This window comes from Varanus komodoensis, unplaced genomic scaffold (genome assembly GCF_004798865.1).
Source record: "Varanus komodoensis strain SLA01 unplaced genomic scaffold, ASM479886v1 scaffold19, whole genome shotgun sequence".
In the NCBI taxonomy this organism is placed as follows: Eukaryota; Metazoa; Chordata; class Lepidosauria; order Squamata; family Varanidae; genus Varanus; species Varanus komodoensis.
In genome coordinates this window covers 8959004-8982193 of record NW_025335550.1, presented here as the reverse complement: position 1 = coordinate 8982193, position 23190 = coordinate 8959004, and the positions used below count along the sequence as shown (strand labels likewise).

The 23190-nt window shown below is 41.9% G+C and overlaps 1 protein-coding gene across 2 annotated transcripts in view; it reads right to left on the bottom strand.

Annotated features, from left to right (window-relative positions):
- CDH13 (cadherin 13) overlaps nucleotides 1-23190 on the bottom strand; it is a 502431-nt gene that overhangs the window by 77424 nt on the left and 401817 nt on the right. For both annotated transcript variants that reach the window (XM_044427973.1, XM_044427974.1), the window contains one exon: nucleotides 6480-6620. In XM_044427973.1, coding sequence (XP_044283908.1) covers nucleotides 6480-6620 — 141 coding nt within the window. The remainder of the gene's footprint in view (nucleotides 1-6479; nucleotides 6621-23190) is intronic.

Below are 23190 nucleotides of genomic sequence, written 5' to 3'. Positions count from 1 at the left end.
ACAGGTACGCTCCAGGAGCTGTTATCCCCACTCATTTTTAAATATCCTGGTTACCCTGATTTTTAAAATCTTAAGTTATTTTTATCTGATCAATCCAATTTTAACTCCTTGACTACAGCCAAATACTGTTCAGTGGTTTGTACAGTGCATGGTAGAATTAACCCTAAATCTTGTTAGGTTCTACCAGAATGCTTTTACTTTCTTAATTATTGTAATTTTATTAGTAGTGTATGTTTCTTATTTGTAACTAATTGTAATTTTGTGTTTTATTCATTGGCTGGACAATGACCAAATAAATAACTGATTGATTGATTGATTGATTGATGTTGTAAGCCGCCCCGAGGCTTCGGCGAATGGGGCGGCATAAAAATGTTTTAATAAATAAATAATAAATAAATAAATTGAGAAAGGTATGGAAATGTGTGACCCTATTCAGTGTGGCCAGTGCTGAAAGCTGTTGTCCCAACAACATCTGGATGATGGCAGGTTCCCCCGTTCCTTTTGAGGAATCATCTTCACACCACATGGACCTTTGGATGGACTTGGCATCAAGGTCAATAAACCGGTCGCACGCAATGCATATTGCTTCCCACAGTGAGAATAGCAAGAACAAGGCCACCCCATATGACGCTGTAAAAAGTGTGAAAATCCTAGGATCGTATTTCACAGCAGCTGTAATTACAACCTCAAAGGTTATGCCTCTCTTTCGTTAGTTAATGAGACTAATTTTCTTTTAAAGCCTATTTTTAGTCTTTCATTCTTCTCGCTGTCCTCACACTCGAACTGAAGAGAGTAGCCACACCTAGAGGCAAATTCAATTAATGGTTGGCACTGCATATATTTACTGGCATAATTTACTTTTCTTTTGTTAATTAATCCATTGACTAGCCTGCGTTATTCGGAAGACTGTAGTAAGTACTAGCTGCTTCTAACAGTCAATTTTTCTAAAGGCGGTGGGGACTTAGTTATACATACACTGAGTCCTGGATCCAACAACCCTTATTGAAAAGAGCTTTGGACATCCAAAGGGGTTTGGATTTCTGACTCTGGAACAAAGGTTCCAAATACCGCATGTCAAGTATGGGTTCAAATGGAGAAGAGAGTTAAAAGTAGATTTTGCGAAGGCACGGGTGGCTTTGCCTTTTCAAAGGAAGAGTGAAACTCCCAAATGCGTAGCTAATACATTTTATGGGGTTGTCTGAACAGAACTCTTTGTTTGCATCCCTGCTGGACCTGGCCTTCATCCTTAAGTGATACCTATTGAACAATCCTGGATGGACTAAGGAAAGGATGAATTTGATCCAGCTTCCAGGGGTCCCAGAAGCTCTTGATCTTCATCAAGACCAGCTTCAAAGTGATCCCAGGAACCATCCCTGGTACTCACCTTAAAGGGCTCTCAGCTGGCAGATGAGAGACCCTCCTCTGCTTGAGACCTCAGAGAAACAGTGTCTGCTTTGCTATGCTGGATGAACAAATAGTCTGACCTGCTTTAAAGCAACTTCTTGTGTTCCAGTTTGAGTAGGAAGAGCCGCTCAACTATAGTTTCCCTCTGTGGCTCATTTTTTTCAAATTATGTTCAGTTCATCTCCATTTTTGAGATCTCATTGTTGCATGAGAACCTGTACTCTCGTCCATTTCTCCCGATAATGGTATTTTGAAAGCTGCCAGAGATACAGCCTTTTTTGAAAGTGGTTTCCCTAGAAGTTGGTTACCTGAAGGAGCACTTGCATCCATATACGCCCAGCCGCCCCTTGAGATCGGCGGGGGAGGCCCTTCTCCAGGAACCCTCCGTGAAAGAAATTAGGAGGGTGGCTACTCGGAGGAGGGCTTTCTCTGCGGTGGCGCCTAAGTTATGGAACGTGCTCCCCAGAGAGGTCCGCCTGGCGCCGTCGTTATTTGTTTTTCGGTGCCAGGCGAAGACCTTTTTATTCAAGCGGCATTTTAACTGTTAACATTATTGGTTTTATCTGGCCAGGGCGGCTTATTTTATACTGTATTGTTGTATTTTAATTTAATATTTATATTTTTAATTTATATTATAATTATTTTAGCTTAATGATGTGAGCTGCCCCGAGGCTTCAGCGAATGGGGCGGCATAAAAATGTTTTAATAAATAAATAATAAATAAATAAGTTGAATGCTTATACTTATTATTAATTTATTTTGTAGTTTTTCTATGCTGTCCTATACTAAAGTCTCTGGACAACTTACAAAAAACAAAAAACCAAACAACTGCACACAACACACTGTATCTGACCATTCACGATAAAATCCATGATAAAACCATTTAAATGTTAAAATGTTGGGAAGATAAAAAGTTATTTGCCTGATGCCAAAAGGAAGGTGGTGGTGGTGCCAGGCGAACCTCCCTGGGGAGCGTGTTCCACAGTTAGGGCGCCACCACTGAAAAGGACCTTCTCTGGGTAGCTACCCTCCTAATTTCCTTGAAAGAGGGGGGGTCCCAGAGAAGGACCCCTGCCTCAGATCTCAAGGAATGGGAAGGGACATAGGGGAGAAGCATATATTCTGTAAATGCAGTTTTGGTCACATGTTACACATATCCGTCAATATTCTTGGTGAGCTGCTTTGCAAAATTTGGGAATTTTGAAGGATATCCGAAGTCACCTTCATTTACTGATGCGAAATTGTGAAATCAGTTAAGTTTGTTTGTTTATTTATTTATTTATTTATTTGGAGTTTTTGTATGCCATCCCATTCGCATGAACCTCGGGACGGCTTCCAACACACTCAAGCATATAAAGAATACATATTAAAATCCGGATTCACCCTGGCTGTAAAAATTACAACCAGTAAATAATATTAAAAGTTATTAAAATATTGTTTAAATAAAAAGGTCTTTGCCTGGCACTGAAAAACAAATAAGGACGGTGCCAGGCAGACATCTCTGGGGAGCGCATTCCATAAGTTCACATTAAAAGATAAAGCATGCAGATTTCTCTCTCATCTTGAGCTCTGAAAGGTTTTTCATTAAACCCAGTGGATGCTAACCATCAAGTGTGAATATAGTTTCAAAGATTGGTCACCAAAGTCTTGAGGGATTACCCATCCCAGATGCTTCTATTTTGTAGGGCCATCTTTCATAGTTTGTTTTCAGCTCTGTTCAATTCCCCCCCCCCCAAATGTTTCTTTTAATAAGATGTATGACTATTTTACTGTATTTTATTGCATTGTTTTTATGTACAGTTGTGAATCCCCCAGAGAGCTTTGGGTATTAGAAATTGCATTAAAAACAACAACAACAACAACAACAACAACAACTTTGTGTGTTAGTATTTTGGCAAACCCTCCTCCAGGGCCATCTATTTAAAGTGTCATTAGATTTTATTAGCTGACACACTGTTTTAATGTTTAACAATGCTATTCTGATTCTTCCCTTTCTCCTTCTAGCCTCTCAACCTGATATTGGGGAATGAATAATTATGAACAGAAGCAAAATTGCAATTACTCTCTTCAAAAGGAATCGCTGTCAACTAGATAACATTAAACAATGGGAGAATAATAAAAGCAAAAGACAGCAAGGAATTGCAACTATCTTAACTTTGGGGCCTCTTTATATTGTATTATAATTTTTATTCTAGGCCATGTTTGTATTATCCCAATGCCATTTTGCTAATGGCTTTCATTCTCATAATGCTACCATTATTCTTATACATTAGAAATGAGTTCTTTGTTACTTGATAGGTTTTTGCTGCTTGGTTGGTTGGTTTGGAGATGCAGACATTAAATACCTGTTTTCTGACTGTTTTTTTTCCACTGGACTTATTGCAGCCATTCCAACCCTCCGCTGAAAGTCAATTTTAGGCTAGAAAGTCAGGTGTGACTATTATACCCATCTATAATAGGGGATGGATGATATACTCCACATAGCTACCATAACATACGTTATTCCAAATATACTTTTTCAGACGACCTTCTATTTCACAGTTGAGAACCATGAAAACAGATTTGTTTGGAAAGTTATGGACTGTCCTTCGCTGCAATTAAACCACCTATCTTGGAAATGCTGTGCTTGCAAGATTCCCAAACTGAACATGGGGTTGATTTCTAGGACATCTTCCAGTGCTGCTTCTCTCATTCTAAAGCCATCTTAGCTACCGATGACCACCAGATCTTCTGAAATTCAACGAATCAATTACGGAAAGACTATAGTCCAGTGATAGAACACCTTTTAATGTAGAAGTTTCCAGGACCGCTTCCTGGCATCTCCCTAGGGTCAGGGAAGAATCCTGCTGAAACCCTGGACAGCACCTCCCAGTCAGTGTTGACTGTACTGGTCAACATGGTCCATGGTCTACTCATTACATAGCAGCTTCCTAGTTGTGCTGCAGTTAAAGGCCACAGTGAAAGACCAATTGACAGGTGCTGGAATTCCTATATGGAAGAATTCAGTGTGAATATCTGTCGGAATCTCTGAGAAGGGTGGGATAACCAGGGCTTTTTTTGTCATAGAACGCACCGCAATGGCGTTCTGGCACCTTTTTTTGATGGATTTTTCCAAATGATTGTGAATCGCCCTGTCGAGTGTAGCGGGTCAGCGGCAAACATCATTAACATAGCGCCTGCGGGCTGCTTGTGCGTTGGCGCTGCTTGTGTGGGCGCTGCTCAGCTTGGGATGGGTCGTGGGGTCGCGTGCTGAGTGCTTGCTGCCGGCGGCGACCATCATGTTTGTGTGTGTGTGGAGTGACTGGCTACGTGCAAAAGGTAAATAAGTTCATTATTTCAAAAAAAGTTGGCGAATTGAAGATCGTTTTTAGTGTAAAAGTGTGACCCCAAGACCAGCACTTTTTTTTTTTTTTTTTACAAAAAAAGCACTGGGGATAACCCTGAAACCACAGTCTACAGGGGGTTTCCCCCCTTTCATTTTCCCCCGCCACGTAAATGCACCCTTCTACATTTGCACAGCGGGGTTTCTATCTCACCTCCCTGTCTTTCATGTTTAAAGAAATTGCTCTTCTATAATTTATCCTTCAACAAAAGGAAAGTGATACTAAATTTAGAGGCTCTGTTATTGGAAAAGTCATTAAGGTGCTGTCAAAATGAGATGCTCTCCAAGGGAAAATGCTCACCAGTTTCCCGACAAAAGTTGATGATTTCCATCAAGTTTCATCTTGCAGCTTTTGATTCGTATGAAGGGAAGTGCCAAGTGAAAACAGGTGACAGGTAAATAACTACAGACTTCTGTGAAGCAATACCAATCAACTCAAGAAAGTTGGGGTGAATGAGACCACACTTGGCATTTGTTCAATTCATTGCCAATTATTATTATGCTTCTCCCCCATCTTCTACTGACATATCTCCAAAAGTAATTTGAATCCTAGTCTCCTTCCTCTTATTCCCAACTGACTTCCAGCCAACACCCATCCAAGTGTGGGTTCATAAAGAGAAAATCAGATTTTCAGCAATGATCTTCAGCCTATTCTGTGATAATTTCATAGTTTAATTACAATTAAGGATGTATTAAAAGTTTGGTCCTTTTTTCTATATACAACTCTCCCTGATCTGCACTTCATGGACCTACATGTGAACCAGAATCTTTTTTCACACTGAAATCTGCATATCTCAGAATTTTGGGAAGCAATTTGCAAAAGCAAGTGCAGAAAATAATACCTGGGAGACGTAAGCACACAAGCAAATTGTACTGAAGGCAACTTGGGAAATAGAAGCAGTGCACACACCCGAGAGAAATGCATGCTAAAATGCATATGGATTGTGTGTTTGTGTTGACACATTTGCAGACATGGTCTCAGTGAAATACGTGGCTTGGCCAGCATGAAATAGAAACAGACAGATTCTGCCTTTCTTAAGTGAAATACTTATCGACATATACAAAGCCCCTAGAAATCTAAGGTAAAGGGGAAGCCAAAGGGGGAAAGTCCTCTCTTGGGTGGCAGAGGGATACTCAATGTTTAGAATATTCTTTCCCACAGGGTCCCAATGAAGTGCCAAATGAACACGTTAAAGGGCGTTCCCAGGATTTTTAAGTGTAAGATATTATTCCGATGATTAGCTGCTACTCTTCATTACCAGTGGCATTAATTTGAGAGTGCTATTGTGTTCTGTTGTTTCTTCCCCTGCACCTCCTCCTCCTCATTTTATAAGCTGCTCTGAATGATTATGAAGGGCATAGTGTACATGCTTAAATACAGCGTTGCTTTGTTTATTAAAGCTTTAATAATGTCACTTTGGGCTCCCCAAATCTGCCCCCAGGAACACAAGGGAATGTGAACATTTCAAAGAAACACCAAAAGCAGAATAAGAGAGCCCAGATCTCCTGCAGAAAGTGGTGTATGGATTTTGCCTCAGGAGGAAGGGGTTCTAAAACCTCCGTCCACACACCCATCCACAGGTTGCACCTGAAATTTAATCAGCAGTGGTGCCTCTTGTTATTGCCCTGTTTCAGATTCAAGATCAGGCCAATCATGACTTAACTGCTCTGCATTGTAAGCAGATCTATTTACCTCCTTCTTGGTGAAGACTGGTGCGTGATCGTTCTTGTCATCAATAAGAATCGTTGCAGTGGCTGAGCCTGTTAACCCGACATCCAAGCCGCCCATGTCCTTTGCTTCTATTATTAACTCATACTTCGGATTCTCCATTGTCTGCAGAGGAGGAGAATGAAGAGACATTACCCAGGGAACAATAAATTACATGTGCTTTTGTACTATCCACTACTGCATCATTAGATACAACTGATCTATAGCAATGGTTTCCAGCAAGATACGGTAATGATAACCATGGATCTTTCCAGTTCATGGCAGGTAACATACTCATTACCCAAGCAGAGAAACCTTGACAAAATTAATCTCAATCGTTCAGCTTGGTTCCACATGGAAACCATCTAAACTTTTATCCTGTCACACCTCTTGGCCCAGAAGTTCTCTGAACCGGTTTTATGCAGTAAAGGTGTATGAACACTGGGTTCCATTTTATTTTTTGGCCATAATTTATCCAGTTTGCTCCTTCTGGAAATGAACCCAGACCCCAAAGCAATGAACAGTTGAAGGCTGTGCATTTCCAAGATTGCAGACAAATTTCAAGAACAACAACAAATGAAATGCTTGGAAAACATCCACATCTCAAAAGTGTCCACATCCATACTTTAAGCCATGGTAGAGAAATGTTTAGATTTTGAAGAATATGCCTAATAGGCCTGCACATTTTGGAAAATGCACACCAAACAGCAGCAGGTGTTCCTGTTAAAAAAGTAAATAAAATAAAGCTTGCAAATCAACATGGGTACAAATCAGAATGAATCAGTCTGGTTTCAGGGTCTGCTAAGTATTGGTATTAGATGATATTAAATGATTGGCGCACGCAAGTGGCATTTCTCCCATTTTTGCCTTGTGTGTGCAACCCTCTGTTGAAAGATCTTGTGGGTAACATGGCAGGAGAGAGGAGAGAGCAGGGCATGGACACCTCCTTTTAAAGTTTGGTGATATGGCACTTGTGACCTGCCATTCTCAAAAGTAATATCTGCGAATACATGAGAATCTTGGTTTCGAATAAGGGGTGCAAAGAACTCAACTTCAGGATGACACCACATCTAAATGCTGTGGTGAAGGAACACCCATTCCAAAGAAGCAATTCACGGGGTTGATGGATTTCCATGTCCATCGGGGATACTTGAGAAATTCATGTAAGTTCAGCTTTTGATCAGGAATTTACCTTCTGACTTGAGCACAGGGTCAGGTGCTATTTGCAGTCCGGGAACATATATTTTTGAAATTACACTTTGATATGCAGATCCCTCCCCACAAAAATGCATCCACATAACATAAGTGCATTGTGATCCAAATTACACATGCAACTCAGACAATGACTGCGGTCATACAGTTCAGAAGATGGAGAGGGAGAATGACACTCTGGTATCCTTTCCTTGGGCGGTAACTATGGCAGGCAGGGGTGGTTAACTTCCGGCTGATAAAACATCCTGGTCTACAACCAACATCAGCCCTGGTAGTTGGCGGCTCTATCTGGAGGGGTGCAGGTTGCGACTTTATGCTGAGGAGGTGGCCAGATGGAGTCCCTGAAGCAGTTGGCGTGAGCTTAAGTGGACTCCAGGGGATGGTGGAAGACAGGAAAGCCTGGAGGAATGTTGTCCATGGGGCTGCGATGGGTAGGACATGACTTCGCGACTAACAACAACAACAACAACAGCTCCAATGCTATCCATGTGCAAAGGCCACATGGACCTGGGAAGAGAGCATGGACTACAATTTGCAAGACGGGACTCATGGGCACTGGGGAAGGAGCTAGTCAGAAGAAGTAAAGTGAAGGGTGCAGTTACTCAAAGCAGCCTCAGTCCCCAGTTGGATGCTTTTGTAAACACTTTGTGGAAAGAAAGAATAAGGACACACACACATAGTACGAGAGAGTCGCATCAGTTCTTCTTGGCATTTCAGGAATGCTTATTGCTATGCTGCATCTATTTTCTCTCCCCACCCGCCACCTTCCATCTTTAATGCGGGAAACATTTGTATATTTATATGAACTGCTGACAGCAAATGCAGATGTTTAGGAGTTCTGAAATTGACTCTCGCTTTGTCCAAGTATCATTTTGGTAGAGACATTCATTTGAATGGCGCCACACTTCCCAGCAGAAATTATCAACTTCTGCAGGGCTGTTTATCTCTTTTTCAAGCAAACAACAGCTGTATCTTTTGCCATCCGCACGTCTCTTTTTTTAGTTTATAGTGGGTACAAATCTTGCCAGAATGAATAGCAAAACCATTCAGTTTATTATTCTGAGAAATAACAATTTGTTTGTTGTGCATTTATTTGCTGACAAGAAGTTTTTTCAGCAGCAGTAAGTTGTGAAGGAACCAACTGCCTAATCTGGGGAGAGCCTTCTGGCTTTTCTCCTAAAACAACAGAGATGAAGATGAATAAAGGAGGTAGGTGGTAAGAGGGGGAAAAAGAGATGGGCACACAGGGGATGCTGAGATGAAGAGTCCCATGAGGTGCTGGGGAGGTGAAGGGAGCACCATGTGCCTTTAGGAGGGGCTAGAGCCAGTCTTTGAGTATGTGGGATTCCCCGCAGAGTTCCCATTGTGAGAGATGATCAAAAGGCAAGCCAGAAATGCTGTGGGGTCCTCAAAGGTGAGTGTCTATCAAATGTTAGGACCCAATTAAACATCCCTTCTGCACCCCAGACTTCTGTACATTTTTCATATGCCCCAGATCAGGAAAACAGCCAGGAGGAGATATTGAATCCACAAATTAATGTGTTCTGGAAAACATTCAGAGAACAGCCTGGCCATTAAAGTGATTTAGTCTAGTAATCCCCTGCAAAACAGAAGCAAGGAAAAGTTCTTTCTCTAATGCATCTCTTGCAAACCCAAACAAGTTTGCAGTCAACTGAGCAAACTGGTCATGTTTACTCAGAAGTAATATCAGTATGTTCAGTGGGTTTACCTCCTTGAACTGCATGTTTTAGATGGTATGGTTCCCCTCTTCCCTGGACCCTGAAAAGATCCAAGGGCGCTGCAGGAAAGGATGTGTGAATTAGCAAAACATGAACCACTAGAATTCTTTGGCTTCTGTCTTGACTCCTATCCTGACTTAAACCTGTATCAGATCATGAGCTTTTCTAAAATCTATTTTCATATAAAATTCATGCATATTTTGATCATATTTTTCCAAAAATGTGCCTCCGTTGTACATATATTTGAAAAGCACACATTCTTCTCCCATGGGTTAGCTATAATTGGGAACATTTTGGAAAAAATATATTTTCTTTATGTGCATTTCCCAAACATATGGATGCTTTCAAACACAGTTTTGGGGAGGTCTGAGAATGCCAGCTATTGGGGCCTAGTGCCAAGTGAATGATAAAAAACATCCTTGCAAGAGACAGACAACGCTCACCACGCCTCCAATTTCCAAAGAGTAACACCCCCACCCATGAACGGTCTTAGTTGCTCTTGCCCTTTATTTGCTCTTAGCTGTAACCTCTCCTGATTCCAAACAGCCTCTCCTAACCTCTGCCATATTTTAATGGCAGTTAAGTGCTAAAGCTTTACAGACCATTAAGGGAATTTCTCAAACATGAAGGAACATTAAGGTACATTCATTAATGCCCCCAGCCTCAGACTGGAGTCCTAGACATAGTGATCTAGATTACCAAATTGACAAAATAACAATGCCCAGAAATTATGACAGAAGGAATTGAGGTTTCAGAAAGGTTCCTCATAAATGATCTGGAATTAGGAATGAGAAGTGAGACGGTCATATTTGTTCAAAATACCACATTTTCAGGGGGATTGGTACAGAGAACAGTTCCAGTTAGCATGATGTTTCTAGTGTGTGTGTGTATAAAACTTTTATATGCTCTCTCTTATGCATGGCATGGGACTGCAGGTGGCGCAGTGGTTTAAACCGCTGTGCTGCTGGGCTGGTTGATCAAAAGGTCGCTGGTTCGAATCTGCACCACAGGGTGAGTTCCCGCTGCTCCGTCCCAGCTCCTGCCAACCTTGCAGCTCGAAAGCATGCAAATGCGAGTAGATAAAAAGGTGCCACTTCGGTGGGCAAGTAACAGCGTTCCTGCACCTCGGTGTTTAGTCATGCCGGCCACATGAGCATGGAGACCGTCTGTGGACAAACGCCGGCTCCCTCGGCCAGGAAACGGAGATGAGCACTGCCCCCTAGAGTCAGACATGACTGGACGTAACGTCAAGGGGAAACCTTTACCTTTACCTTTTTATGCATGGCATCTCAGGATGGCTTACAATCATTAAAAATAAAACACCCATATCAATATAATAAATAACAAATAACTAAAATATAGATTAAATAAGTTAAATAAAAAGCACCTGTTGACCATTAAAATAATAATTTTTAAAATATCAATGCAATAAAAAGGTTTTGACCTGGCACCGAAAAGCGTATAAACTTAACGCCAGGCGAGCCTCTCTGGGGAGCACATTCCATATATCCATGGTGGATGCCATTCAAATTGGTCACAGCCTGTGAGGACCAGAAGCGTGCAGTTTGTTTTTAATATGAACAATCCATATATTGTGAAGTCAGGATGGGCGAGAAAAAGGCTGGGTTTGCATTTCAATGCAGCCTCACCAAAGGCGCACTCCCTGAATGAATGCGGGGCTCTGGCAATGCTCATCCGTAATGTCATGGTGCAAGCTTCAGGACACTTGTGCAGCAGTGGGAGAGCATTTGAAGGCTATGCAACTTAGGAGGAAGTGCAGAGAGAGCCCTTTTTAATTTTTTTTTCGGAGAAATAGCCTGATAGATGCAGCCTCAGAAGTAAGTACACAAAATGGGCAGGAAGAAAGTGAATATTTGTGCAGACTTAAAACAAACAAATGACATCAAACAGATGTGGAAATGGACAGAATACATGAATGCAGTTAATGGAGGAAAAGGGAAAAACTGAGCAGAATCGGCCTTGACAAATTCACCCATTGCTCCATGGAAGAGATCGTGTACAAAAAGTCGGCTTTCTCTGAGGCATGGTTGTTTCCTGCCTTCTTTGTCCTTCGTGTGTGTGTGTGTGTGTGTGTGTGTGTGTGTGTGTGTGTGTGAGAGAGAGAGAGAGAGAGAGAGAGAGAGAGAGAGCGCGAGCGAGCGAGCGAGCGAGCGAGCGCATTCATCTGTCTGAGACAATTTTATGTTGCTTTTGAAGACTTGGAAATGTCATGAAACCTTAGCAATCTTACTTATTGCATGCCACCACCCACGGAGAAAGTTCTTTCCATGTAACATTTGGGGGTCCATGGGTCATTGGATTGTAGAACTGGCCTTTTAATAACCAGTGCTGGAGATATTCCTAGCGGGACAAGATGAAAGTCTTCTTTATATTCAATAAGGAAAATGTTCGCGGGTGCAGAGGTGGACCAGATTATTACTAATACAGTGGGTATTTTTTCTTACTGCTGAGCTATGGCGGTTATGATTGATTTCTGAAAGCAACCTTTTTACAAATGCTTTCCTAACACACATATACTTCTATTCCTGGTCCTGATGCATCCAGAAGATCTGAATATGATGTTTCTCTCTCCATTTGTATGGCTGACTGTAACTGAAAGATTAATGTATCTTTAGAATCAGGGGCAGGATAATCACAAATCCTGGGTCACTCACCATATTTTTGATCAATGGGGTGTGTGTGCGGGGGAGTGGCATAATTACTGCTGCACTGCAGAATGAATTTCTCACTGTGACCTTTTTTGGGGGAAGGGGTTCCAAATACTTCGGACTGGATCACATCAAGAGCTTTGCAATCAAACAGTTCTGAACGGCCCGACATGGTCCGTCTTTCCCTCACTGCAAAGGACGTCCCTTTCCATGCTAGCTTAGCGAATTTCAGAAAAAATAAAAATAAAATGGCACTGGAGTAGCAATCAAAGCTCTTCTTTCTTCTGGTCTTGAGAGATGTTTTGTGGCCATTGCAGGGGGTGGATGCAGCCACACAACTGAAGATAAATGGTGTTTGTTCAACACTGGCGCTTCTGGAAATGGCATCACACAAATCAGGGTATCTTTTTCATCTTACAAAATGATCTCATCCATGACTGAAGCCTGATTGGCCGGGTGTGACAACATTTCCTGGTCCTTGGAAGAGGACTCACTTTAAACAAAGCTTATTTGAGGCTAAAAGGATCCATATTGAACTTAATGGGAGGGCATTAAATCATGGTTAGGGTGGTTGTCTCATTTATCAGCTCTGGCTACGTGCGAACACCGTTGAGAGAATTGATATAATTACAGCAGGGAACCCTTTCATTATCCCATAAATTTGCACTTTAGTCATTTAGCCTGCTGTACAACGAAGGCAGGCGGAATTTGTGATCTGCATCGAATGAGGCGTATTACACCATACACCTGGGCTCTTTTTCTCTGCTGAAGATCCATCCAGTCCCGACCCGTGTTATTTCTTTATTACGTGTATGGAGCTGTGACTAAATGTCACCTGTCGTGAGCTGCTCCAAGGCTTCGTTGCGATGGGGGCGGCATAAAAATGTTTTAAATAAATAAAATAAATAAATGGATGGAGAGTTTCCCTGTGGAGAGAAGCCCCTGATCTTGTTTGTTACCCCTCTTTTACATCAGACAACCTTATAGACGTTGCCGTAAGCCATGGGTCATGTTGCATGAATTGGACTCCTGCGTTCAGAGCTTCCTAGAGGGATCTACTGACCATAGCTGGAAACACCATCCTGGAACTTTAAGCCAGGTGGGGTCTTTCTGCATTTCCATGGTCTTAGGAATTACAGGTAAATGCTGGGAAAGTTCATTTGTACAGATTTCAGATTAGAAAAAGTCCATAAGAGAAGATAACATGTGGCAGATATACACAGCCTGGTAGTCAGACTAAACTAAGTGATGACCATTCAGAGAAAGGACAAATGAAATGAAAATGACATTTCCAAGCAGAGGTTTAATCATTTGAATGTTTTCATTATATTTGTGGTGTGAAAAATGTCCTGATTCAAAGCCACTAAGAAGGTGACTGTGACAAGTCAGCCATGCCCCATGTCAGAAAAATCCATAGCACATCACGATAGCGATGCTGCATCCTGAGCACATTTTGAAAGTTCTGGAGAAACAGAGCTGTGGTTATGGAAGGGAACACTAGACCAAGACTCTGCAAGACTCTCGGCATTTTAAATGTTAATATTATTGAATTTTATCTGGCCAGGGCAGCTTATTTTATAGTGTGTGTGTGTGTGTGTGTGTGTGTGTGTGTGTGTGTATTTCTAATGTATATATTTTAATTTTTATTTATGTAAATCTAATTTATTGTTGTAAGCCGCCCCGAGGCTTCGGCGAATGGGGTGGCATAAAAATGTTTTAATAAATAAAATAAATAAAGAATGGGCACTCAAGTCTATTATTGCTGTTCCAAAATGGATAGGACACTGATATACTATAGAAGATTATTAGGTTAGTTCTTCCACCGGTAGGACCTCTTTTGGGACAAGAAGTCTTGGAGCACAAAGCAGCTCGGAATGGTGCACCTTCAGATGGTGCGTTTCCATGCCCCTGATTTAGTTCTCTAGTATACAGCCAGAAAATTTCTGTAGAATGGCAGATACTTCTTCCCTGAGGAGGTGTGACCAAAGATATACCAAAAAATGTATTTCTGCCTCATCCTATCCCACTTCCTTTCACTCACAAGAAGGTGCATCTAGAATGGATGAACCATAACTTCTAGTTTCTCTCAGGGTTTCTTTTTCCGTATCCTCAGTTTATCCTGTTCCCTTTTTACATCAGTTTGTAATAACCCCCTGAAACAAAGAAGGGAGGGGAAGGTGGCACGCAGATTCATATTATACCTGCACTTTTCCTAGTACCTGTTTTTATCTAATATACCTTTTTGGATTATTAAATCTGCCTTGTAAGTATTCATGAAAATGCAAACTGAATGACCTCCTGAACCCAATGGAAGGGTTTGACAATGGATGAAAAGGAGGAATGCATGGCCCATGGAGAAACATTACAAAGCTGAGAGGTAAAGGGTGTGGAACTGAGCTGGGGCGCTGAAATGAGGAACTGCTTGGAGCATTTTCGAGGGGATGCCTCCGGGCAAGCGCTGGTTCCCGAGCACCAATTTTGACGTTAGGAAGCTGGCATGATGAAGATGATGGATTGAGGAGTAGCCTGAGCAAGGACCCAAGAGATAACAAATGTGTGCTCCAGTGAGCATAAGGTGAGGTAGCCCCTTCAGATGAAAGACCATAATTTTCTTCCATAATCAGCTCACCACCCCAACAGTCCCAATCAAGAATGATGGTGCTTGTGCAAGTGACATAAAATGAAGACCTGCAGAGGGTAGATTTGGTGATTTACAATAGATTGCCAACAGCTTCTGATTTAACAATAGCAAGTAATGTTGCAAATAAACACCCGTAAGAGTCATTGTTATGGCAAGCCTTGTGATCTCTGCTTATCTCTGAGTCACACCTGTAAAATATGAATATTAATTTGATGGTCAGACCAGGTGTTTGAGCAGTTCTGCTGCACAGCTTTGGTTTTCTGTTAGAACCCCACCTCTGTGTAAACCAAGATGTAGGTTTCTATTGTAAATGAGAGCGTTACGCTCGAACTAATTGGCTTTACCTCCCGATTCACCATTTTGCATATGGTTATATCCACCTAGAAACATTTTTGTTTAATCTGGCCATACTTGGTGAATTTCAGGGCTTTAGAACTTGAGAGCAAAGCACACAACCTGATGGTCCAATTAGCCTAAAATCTGTCCACCTTGTTCATGTTGTGCCCTGAGGCAGTTTTGTATTATTTCCCAGAAATTAATATACAGCTCCAAGAGCTGCACTATCGCACAGAAACAAAGTATTCCCACTAAGCTATCACCACGTGCCCTTCTAAAGAAGGCAATTACTACCCAACAAGCATTCATTTGTGGAAAACAGCGGTTTGTATTTATTTAAGACAATAGGAGGTCCGTGGGGTCTCTTCCCCCATTAACACCTATTCAGTCTATCTAAACAGCAGCAATACCTGTGAGCAGGCTCTGCAAAAGGGTGCCAAAACCCTGACAAGGAAGGATAAGAAATGAAGGCAACTGAGAAAACCATAATATTAGAATTTACTCCAAAATGTCAGATGCATTTGCATGGAAAGCAGGAAACAAGAGGCTAGCTGCAATTTCAGAGCAGGAATGATTGTCTGTGCCACCCAAAACTCACAACGATGTGGCAACTCCCTTTTCACAAGGATTGTGCTCCCAAAAAAGGTACACAGCTTAATGCAAGCAACCGGGCATTTCTGTTATGATGAAAATCAATGCTATTTAGTACTACCCTCTGAAGAGTTATCATTCCTAGCTCAAAACTGGAGAAAGGACTCTTTTTTCCCTTGAGTAACTTCGCCTGTTCATTCACCTTCCTCATTTACTTATCTGTCAGGTTCAATGAAAATGACTTAAAATCAAGAATGGTTCTGCTCCATTACAATTTCATAAGTGTTTGTTCCTAAGTCCATTTATTCTGTTTTGGCTGGGGATGGATACATCTGCCTTTTTCACTCTCTGAAACCTTCATTGGGGCATAATTATAAATCCATTAAATGCGCACGTGCGCACACACCCTTAAAGAGATGCACATGCAAATTCATACATATTTGTGCACACAATTTTCCTGCAAGAAGTGCCTTTTTCAGTGCAGATTCCCCTAATATATGCATGTTTGCATGTCTGTGCAATTTTGTTGGAAGATATGAAGCTGGTGCACAGTTCTTATCAAAAAACAATGTTATGAATTTTGGGAAAGTGCTGAAAACTAAAGATAACCCTTGCCTTCTGTTATGCTGTTTATCATGAATGGGAGCTTAGCCCTTCCCATCCAAAAGATATGAAAGGTGTCTAACGGGAGGAGGCTGCCTTACTAAATAAGACATTGCAGAAACTTTTGGGGAAATAGCATGCAAACTGCTACATTAAAATGAATGAATGAGGAGGTCCCTGAAAACAGCTGCTGGGAACTAACACCAGAGAAGAACTGCGACCCCCCTGCTCTGGTTGTGGATTTCCTAGGGGCATCTGGGTGTCCACCGTGGCAAGCAAAGATGGTGGATGCAATGGAATTTTGGTCTTGTGGTAGGACTCTTGCAAGGTCCCATAAGCATGAGACATGTGGATATGGGTTAGGTAGATAGGACACATTTCTATATTACATCTTGATCCTGGATCATGCTCTTCACGGATGGAGTAGACACGAAGGTGCAGTCATTGCTCATTCCACTTAGAGTAGACCAATGAAATGGCTGAGATTTAAGCAAATTAACACCGGATTCAACACACGTTGGGATGCCTTCCAGGCCTGCTGCAACATACTTTCAACCTCATCTGCCTAGTGCCTGTTCAAGGATGGAGCAAGAAACTGTACAACTTCACTCATCTGATGGTTTCTCCACAGTCTTCCCTCCTTCCTCCACCAAATACATATCACAGCAGATAATGGACATGTATGAACAGGTAGAGCGCACCTCAGCATTGGCCACTTTCTCTACCATTCAGGTAAGTCTCTGAGAATGTGCAAATAGTTCTGATCCGCAGCATCATGTATGGAAATACTCTTTAAGACTCTTGCATTGGACGAGTTCTGGTTGATTTCATTTTCATTTCATTTCAACGTAAAGTTTCCCCCAAATCAGTTTGAAACCTCTGAATCTGATAACATGCCACATTTGAGAGCGTGAAATTAAAACACGGAGACAAGTTTCTTGCATAAGGGGGCAAATTAAAATTTTCCTAGAGTGTGCCGTTTATGAAACACGGAATCTCTTCCAGCAAGGTAATGAAAGTTAACACGTTTTGCAACAACTCCTGCATGTCAGATTGAATGTAATTATTATTAAGAGAATCAGAACAAACCTTACTGGGTTAATAGGAGGAACACAGATACACCCCTGAATCACAATTTTTTTCCAAATGAGGACACTAAGATTGCATCGCTCTTAATATATCTTCTTATTCCCGTATGTGAAAGCAATGTAATCAAGGTCAAAGTAGACAATGTATTCCTTTGCTTTATCTGCTTTGTAAATTAGCTCTGGTGGTCAGAATGCCCAGGAAAACTCAATTACCGAAAGCCCCACTTCCACGGCATGAAATCTGATGGGCTATTTTGAAAATTAATGCCATAAGGTGCACAAAGCCCCGCAATGCCATTTTTTAAATCGCTGGCATGATGTTTATGTTCTTAAATATTCATAAGATGGCAGGGTGTTTTGCATGACCTCTCCCCTATCCTTCACACTAAATTGAAGCTGCTGTTGGTGACATTGGATCAGGGAGTGGGAAACACAGATCTGGACATAATTCCAGGCCTCCACGTGCCATTGTTTCCTACATGTAGTGCAGCCACTATGAGAACCCGTGCCTGTGCCCTCCCCTTTGACCGTCAGCCGTAGGGTCCAGCCGGGATTTCCAATGGTGAAAAGACTCCTTGACATGCTGGGCCGGGAGCTTCATACCTTCCTCAGCCTTGAACGATTCCCCCAAGCCCAAAGGAAACAGGCAGAAACACCCCCCCACCCTTATAATTGCATGTAATAAGAAGGTTTTAACATGTTTTGGATGATATACAGGCCCTTCTATGGGGAAATTAGTTTAATGCGTAGTAGTTTAATCACATGGTATACTGAAGAATCCCTAAGTCCCCTTGCAATGCACTCCATTTTTCTGCAGAAGAACATTTCTCTGGCAAGATACACAGCCCTTGCGGCTTCTTCCTTTTGGTGACTTTAAATAATCCCACCAATTCTTTAAAGTCACCTTCTCACCTTGAAAGTGACTGAATACCCATGGGTGGGAAATGGGTAGTTTTGTAAAAGCAGTTGTTTAGACCTAGGAATGGGCAAGGACTCCAGCAGAGCATGAAAGGCCAATGGATTTGCATGATTTGGCATCCCAGAATCCAGTATCTGTGCTGAAGCCAGCTCACGATAGTTTGAGTATAGCCAGTTTATGGACTTCTGTCTCTAAGACAGGTCACAAAAGACAGGTTTCTAATACAGGTCACATTAAGCACAACAAAACAAACAAGAATGAAGAATGGAGAGGCAGTGTGGTGTAGTGGTTAAGAGCATGGGACTGGGACTCAGAGGATCCGGGTTCTAGTCCCCGTTCAGCCATGGAGCCAACTGGGTGACTTTGGGCCAGTCACAGACTCTCAGCCCAACCTACCTCACAGGGTTGTTGTTGTGGGGATAAGATGGAGTAGGAGAATGATGTAAGCTGCCTTGAGCCCTTTGTAGGAAAAAGGCAGGATATAAATCACAATATAAAATAAATAAATAAAGAATGAAATGCATCTGAATACACATTACATCCATTTGAATCAAAATGGATATCAAAAAAGAATGTGGGCAAAACAGAACAATGCCAGCACAGTGTAGCTTAAAGTTCTCACTACCAGAATGGAAGTCTTAGGACAGATGCTTTCAAGCTTCGAGATGTTTTTTCTGTGTGGGATCAAATGCTGCATGGTCAGCCAATGAATGGGTGTGGTAGATCGAGTGGGAACCACCTGATGCTATGGAGAAAGGGATGTGACCACCTGCGGAATTCTTTTTGGGATCATGGGATAGCCTGTAGCTCAACAATCTTGTGTTATATTAAAAACAGGGAAGGGATGTTGCTATTTGTGAAGATACTTTATCCACTACTCCTTTTGCCTCCTTGTGAAGCTTCAGGAGACCCCAGAATTGTCCCAATATGCCTGATTCAGAGTTTATCTTGTACACTCGAATGCTGAGAACCACACACACACCTCTCTGAATTCCATTACTGGAGAAGAATATCTCTATCATTTCCATCTCCATCTCTCTAAACTAATCTCATAAAAAAGAATGGAAAACAGAAACCATCCAATATCTTGCTTCACATACCTGAGGTCCCATTTGAAGCAACCCGTATTTATGGTTTTGCAACCTATTCCTTAATCAAAGGAGGCCTTCAAATGGGAGTTATATAATTGGAGGTATCACTCCCTTTTTGCATCTGATTCCCCCTCCCCCCTCTTTCAAATGCAAAATGTATCTTAGTTTAGTGTTCTACTACTCATAATAATTCCAGGTAGCTTCCTCAAAATCAAGCTTCCTGCTGGGAACATAATGAAGCAGTAAATGATATCAGCCTTGCCAATGGACAAGATACAATTTGAGAGCCTGCGTTTACGCGCTTGTTGGGTAGTTCTCTAGGAATATAAATTGATCCAATTCTAAATCATCAGAGGAAAGATTATGTGATGCTGGAGAAAAAGAAAAGCAGCTACTTGGCACACCATGGGGGGCAATATCGGCATCTTGGAAGGAACGTTTTTCCTCGGGATGAGAGCATCAACGTTATTTCCCGTTATATCAGCGTGTACACACATTTAGATGGCTGCAATTCCTATTAAATAGTACAGGGGCACCCACCTTATCAGGTTCTGGCTTCTATGGTGCACTCTTAGTCTTCCTTATCATGCCATGTGGCAGGTTTGGACTCTAAAAATGCAAGCTGGAGAAAGCCCATGATATGGGGGCATGGAAGATCACTGGAAGGCCTATATGGGTTTGATTTCTTTTTAACCATTAACTGAGGTCAAAGTCCACCTATAGCTTCTTCTGTCCCCCCAAATTAACACTTCAAGGCTAGGCTGCAAAACCAGCTTTAAAGCAACAATTAAGGATGCATAGTCATTCCACTGGGGGTGAGTGAGAAACGCTTCAAGCTCCACTGAGCCAGATTTCCCTGCTTTGACATTTCCCTGACTAGTATTCACCAGCTTCCAGGGACCAGAACAGACTGGTCCTGCCCCCAGCACCCCTGCCACCAATTCCCCAGACAATATATTGGGCCTTTGCTGAGATTTTAACTGGGACACATCTGGTTGTCTGGTGTAACTTCAGTTAGAAATGCACAGGATAGAATGGCTCAAGTATAGCTAGCATTGCATTGCATATCAGTTTAGAGAGCATGGAATTCAGGTTGGTGGGTAATTGCTGCTCTTTCTTTCATGCTCAAGAATCCTGAAGGCAACACGTCCCCCAGACGTGAGTTGTGATAGGCATTCCCCCAGTCAAATTAACTCCCCTTTGCCAAGAGTATACTGCCTACTTCTTACTCCAGCAAAATGGATGCACTTGCCATTTTTCTAAACTCACACGGAGGATAAACTTATCACAGGTTATATGCTTCTTCCTATTCATTAGTGATTCAACAAGGTTAACCCAGGGGCAAACTGAATATCAGTGCAAAATTCTGAGACGTAAAGGCAAATCAAGAGACCGGCACACCAGCACTCCAGGGCAAACACTTGGGGAAAGCGAGTATGTGGATGACGTGTGATTTTTTTCTTTTTTCCTAGTGAGTAAGGGGAACAAAATGAAGACTTCCTTTCCTCCAGTTCTTATAAGAGGTTTGTACTTATACAGAGAATTTCCGAGAAACTTTTTTTATTTCCTGGCTGACATAAATAAAATTTTGAGGTGCAGCTGTCCCTGCAGAGAAGGTGAATCCTGTCAAATTTCAGAAGAATCAGAAGAGGGAGTTGTTATTGTGGAGTTGGAAAAGTAGCATAAAAGGGCAACCCGAATGATCAAAGGGGTGGGACAACTCTTGCATCAGAAAAGAGCAAGCTTTAGAGAAAGCTTTTTCTTAGCAGCTCCAGAACTGAAGTTGAAAGATGGAGCATTTAGGACAGAGAAAAGCAAGTCCTTCTTCAGAAACACATCAGGAGACAATTACATTTGATGCAGTGCTGGATGCCAAATAGAATGGATTTGAAAAAGGGACGTGAGAGATTCAGGGAGGAAAATGTTGCAATTTCCAATAGTCATGCCAGCTATTTATTACCTCTAGTATCAGATGCAGTGTTCTTCTATATACTTGCTGCAAGGGGAAAAATGGTTAGCCCTAGTCTGAACATACGTCTGCCACAGATAGCTGATTGGGCACAGTTTGGGTGGGACACTGGCCTAGATGGACACATGGTCTTATCCAACATGGCAAGTTGTTGATATTTTTACACTGCTAGCAAGGGCAGGCACAAATCACATTTTGTTCCTGACTGGGCCTGGATCTCACTCAAAAAGGGAGTCTCTTTCTGAACAAAACCAGTTTGTATTCACTCCTGGTTCTCCTCTGTAACTGAGCTCTTTTCAAGAGCAGTAATCCTAGTTTAGAGAACTGCACACACAAGGTAAAGGTTTCCCCTTGACCTTAAGTCCAGTCATGCCTGACTCTAGGGGGCGGTGCTCATCTCCGTTTCCTGGCCGAGGGAGCCAGCATTTGTCCACAGACAGTCTCCGTGCTCATGTGGCCAGCATGACTAAACACCGAGGTTCACAGAACCCTGTTACCTGCCCACCAAAGTGGCACCTTTTTATCTATCTGCATTTGCATGCTTTCGAGCTGCAAGGTTGGCAGGAGCTGGGATGGAGCAACGGGAGCTCACCCCATTGTGCAGATTCGAACCGGCGACCTTTCGATCAACCAGCCCAGCAGCACAGCGGTTTAAACCACTGCGCCACCTGCAGTCCCTGAACTGCACATACTTCAGGGCTAGTTTCAGGTATATCTATGTACAGGGATGTGTGAAGAAGTAATGTCACATCCACCCCAATACTCCAAACATTGCCCTGCAGCTTGTTTCTCCTCAATTTCAATCCATGGACATAATTTTGACTTGTTTTGGGTGGAACCAACAATTGCACACACAAATGTGATTGATATGAAAGCTGCACAAAAGCTAACCCAATGTTGCACAAGTTTTCCCCAGAGAATGACGTGTGAAATGTCACATTATTATGGATGCACAGTCGCAGGTGGCTTCTTCACCAACATTTGCCTGTTTTCCAAAAGTGAGTGGAGATTTGGGAATTTGCAAATTTGTTTGGAGGACAGTTCCTCCATTTGCATTTGGAGTAGCAAACAGGGCCTGCTCACATGTTTTGTGAGTAGAAATAAAAGTAGCATTCATTCCTAGAAATTTATGGCTTCATCACAGACCTGAGATCTGGCGACATTGCAACTGTCAATTTTAAGACTGTTACATTTATTTATTTAGCTTCAATGAGATAGGTTTGTCTCATTGTCTGGAACAACTTAAAGCACACCAGAAGAGGGAGGAAAAAAGGTTCTAATTGCTTTGAAACTTTTTCTCTAATGGGATTTGAATGCAATTAATATCAAGCGCTAAAAACTAGGATATAAATTAGCATGACAATTCACAACTTTTTTAAAATAGCACAAAAACAAATAGAAGAAATGCTTTACTCCTTTTCTTCTTCTACAACAGAACTGTGTGGGAGTGTGGTTTAGTTACAAATCCCATTTTTCAATGGAGATTAAAAGAAGTCCTATTAAAAAATGTTAATTTTATTTGCATAAACTGTATCAGGAAGCAAAGAAGCAAGGGGAGGGAGGGGAAAGGCTCACTTACATGGCATTCCATTTTAAAAGTGCCAGTATCTAGGTCAGTTCAAGTAAAGCAAACTTCTGGAGTGAAAATAATTGCTGAGCTTACATTCTAAACTTGAGCTCAAAGGAAAGTGAGACTGGGAGGCATGTAGAAAAATAATTAGTTTAATAAATACACCAAGAAGGCCTGAACAAAAATTAGGGCCTTCATGAAATGTTTATCATCCTATTCAGTCCCACTTATCAATGCTGAGCATAATTACTGAAGGGAACATGAGGTA